The following is a 3,782-nucleotide window of genomic DNA, read 5'->3' as shown; positions in this document are numbered from 1 at the left end:
TCGTCACGTTGATAATAATTTAAATGACTCAGCGATTCATTAATTCTTACATGCAACTCTCTACGTTTATAATCTTTTGTTTCTTTAACAGGGGCATCGATGGACCAGGTGCAGAAAAACTAAATATAATCCTTTTGGTACATCGTTCCTTATTTAAGGTTGAAAAAACGGTGCGCATATTTTGTGACATCAGCGAAATGTGCATGCAACATCACCGGAGATACTTGGATGAGATAGTTCTTTTGTGCCATTAAGGTCAGTTCCACAACTCATAGTTAACTCTTAACCGAGATTCAATTTATTCATTGTCTCTTTCCAATTCTAGAATTGGAAAGAGATGAGAAACAATAAGTTGAGTCTCGATTAAGAGTTAACTGTGAGTTGTGGAACTGACCTTAATGGCACAAAAGAACTATCTCATCCAAGTATCTCCGGTGATGTTGCATGCACATTTCGCTGATGTCACAAAATATGCGCACCGTTTTTTCACAGTTTTTTCACAGTTCCACAACTCATAGTTAACTCTTAACCGAGATTCAATTTATTCATTGTCTCTTTCCAATTCTAGAATTGGAAAGAGATGAGAAACAATAAGTTGAGTCTCGATTAAGAGTTAACTGTGAGTTGTGGAACTGGGCCTAAAACGTATTTCCAATCGTTTGTTCACTGTTAGATATCAAAGAAACAATGATAATCCTCTTTTGAGTTAAATAACATTTTGTTATTTCTAACTTCCATGTTTGTCAAAATGCAAATCAATCTATTTTTGTGATTGAATTACTCAATTTCAAAGAAACAGCATCCATACCCACACATCATACCTTATCCGAAGGATATCCTGGAACTTCCTTAGAGTATAAGACATCCTCTGGAAGTTTTCAGAACGATCTCTGGATGTCTTTAAAACGTTACTTGGAGATCTATGCTGAATTAATATGTTCGATAAATACAAAAAACTTGTAATTAGGCCACAAATTTTATTTATTCAAAATTTTTACAATAAAAAATATTTATTCATATATTATTTATTTGAAACTATGGGCTTTTAAACATATTTTATTCATGAATATTTTATGATTATTTTAAGAGTATTCTTATTCATTTAAACAAAATGTAAACTAAAAAGAAAGCTTCTTTAAAAACTAAACAACCTCTTCTCCTTAAACGTAATTAGTGATTTGTAGTATAAATATTCGAATCAACTTTTGTAATGGAAGGTTATTTATTTTACTGTTTTCATGCTAAATTTTGTTATACTAGCTTTACTTTTCTACTTAAAATTTAAATTTGGATATAGGATCATAAATGCTTACCCTACTCTTCGCAAAGTCGTCAAAGACTTATCTATCAGCTTGATACAAGAACCTATAATATTTTTCTGTAGGACTTGACAAATTACTTATGAACAAGTATAATTGCTTAACTGCTGATACTATGATACAATTTATAAAATATTTTACCTTCGAGCTTGATTAAAACTTAGAAAACATAGATATATCGAAGACAAAATATTTGTCTGTAGTCAAGTAATTACGATTATACCGAGGAGAAAATGGAAGCTATTATCAATGCTTTTACTAAAGAGCGTGTTAAATAATGTGGTTATAGTCACAAAGTGAGAGTGAATGTGAAGTAAAAAATATTCGTAATCATATTCACAAATGTGTTCATTCAAACTCAATAAGAAGTAGTTATTTATTTATTTCTATAAATGTACAAAAAAATTGTATTCATCTTGTTTTCATATACATTATTCATTCATTTATTCGAACTATATTTATGACTATATTCATCGGACGCATTAGTATGGGACGCATTAGTATGAGAACACAATAGTATGGGAATTAACGCCGCGTAAATGCACTTAATAAATTTAGTAAATAATTAAATAAATTTGAGATAAATTTAACACATTTTTTTAAATAAATTGTCTAACTCTAAAGTTTTAGTTAAATTTTCAACATATTGAGTAAAAGCAGCGACGACCTATAGAAATTAAAATAATTCAAATTAGGTATACAATTTCACGTTATGAATTAAAAAATGTTTCGCGATTTACGAGAAAACAAAGTGCAAAGGAAAACGAAGAGAGACAAGAAGAATATTGTATTTAGTGTAATACGGTGCTGAACATAGTAGTAAACAATTAGTCGTAATATACGTTCACGGACGAGACAAGTATACGAGCAAGTGCATCGAACTGCGATGGGACTCGACGCGATGTAACGCAACAAGGCGACGAGCTGGCGTCTGACAACCAACCGTCCCGCTCGGCACCGCGCCGTGTCTGCGGAAGAAGAAACGCGGCATGAAAGCCGAGACGCATAATACGAAGTGATAAAAGTCACCGAGGAGAGTCCCTCGATCCATTAAGGTCTTACGTAAAATAACAACAACAATCGTCGCGTCGTAATGCGACGGCACGTGCGCGCCAAATACGATGCGTCAACAATTACCCCACGATCAGCTGGCTACGCGATCCGGATATTCGGAAGAGTCTGGGAATAGAATTTTATGACGTTTATCACTGCATCATGCATTTTTTTTGCAACTTATGTACACGTATAGATTCTACAACGTAATATGTTATACTAATAATAGTTAATGACGCAGTTACAATGACGTGTTGTCCGTGTATTGTTTATTACGCCCCCACCCTTCAAGAAGCGTACGGTAGATTGCTATGAATAATGCATCCATTAAAATATCATCATACGAAGGGGTTCATAATCGATGGGACACCCTACGGAGGGATCAGTGGCGATAAAGACATGGATAGTGATAGTCCGTCGTTAGCGTCCGCTCTCAAGAAGAGAAATAGTCCTCCAATCTGCTGGGGCCTCAACCTTAACAAGGACTCTTTCAAGGCTGTCAAAGTGATCTTACTGGGCCAACCAGGCGTCGGCAAGTCAGGTGAGTAACTGAGTAATCGATAACAGTTTCTTCAATGGATAACGTAAAACACACATACACACACATATCAATAACTGAAATTATTAATGATTCATTCTTTCAATCAATGAAAGTTAACGTAATAAATAAATAAACAGAAATTGTTTTATTAAACTTCGCGAAAAAGATAACGTAGTTTCCTGAAGCCAAGAAGATATATAACGAGCAAAAAATGTGCAATTTGAATTTTTATTGTTATATATATTTTATTTTCTACACTGTTAAATTCATCATGTGAAATTATACCAAAATTGAGTTATTTTTAATCGTGATAAAGGAAGTCGTCACTGCTCCTCTGTTCAATTTAGTTGTCATTAATTTAACTAACAAAAGAATCATTGGAGCCGGTTTACACCGATTTTGATGGGCTTTGGATATATTGTGGAGCATCAGATGATATTAGACTTATATTTTTTTATCAGCGTGTCTCAAGGTTTAGGAGTTGAAACAAATTCTCTTGAAAAAAAAAAAGGATTTTTTATCGTTTTCAGCAAATATTTATATATCTTCGAAATTATGCAATATATAATATAAAAAAATGTTTTATATAAAAGTTTTATTGTATTTTATGCTTGATATAATTCATTTTTTTAATATCAAATTTTTTAACTTTTGCCCATCTTCACTCATTTGCAAAATAAAAAAAAATAAAAAAGTGACTTTCCCAATCTTAGCGTAATCTTAGTGTTTAGTTACTTATCATTATAGTCATAAAAAATTACAACGTTAAATTGTCATTATAATATATATATATATATATATACAGGGTGTTTCCAAATTAAATGGCAAAACTTCGGGAGCGTGTAGAGGAGTAAAAAACTAAGAAAAAA

The 3,782-nt window shown here is 32.3% G+C and overlaps 1 protein-coding gene across 1 annotated transcript in view; it reads left to right on the top strand.

The window, feature by feature from the left end:
- Positions 1-2,770: 2,770 nt before the first annotated feature.
- LOC108725231 (ras-related and estrogen-regulated growth inhibitor) overlaps positions 2,771-3,782 on the top strand; it is a 4,558-nt gene continuing 3,546 nt past the window's right edge. The window contains exon 1 of the mRNA XM_018452118.1: positions 2,771-2,913. Within this exon, the coding sequence (XP_018307620.1) occupies positions 2,772-2,913 (142 nt within the window). The 5' untranslated portion in view covers position 2,771. The remainder of the gene's footprint in view (positions 2,914-3,782) is intronic.

The sequence above is a fragment of the Mycetomoellerius zeteki genome, unplaced genomic scaffold (assembly GCF_001594055.1).
Source record: "Mycetomoellerius zeteki isolate Tzet28-1 unplaced genomic scaffold, Tzet1.0 scaffold332, whole genome shotgun sequence".
Lineage (NCBI taxonomy): Eukaryota > Metazoa > Arthropoda > Insecta > Hymenoptera > Formicidae > Mycetomoellerius > Mycetomoellerius zeteki.
The sequence above is the reverse complement of the archived record's forward strand: the minus strand, read 5'-3'. Positions and strand labels throughout refer to the sequence as shown.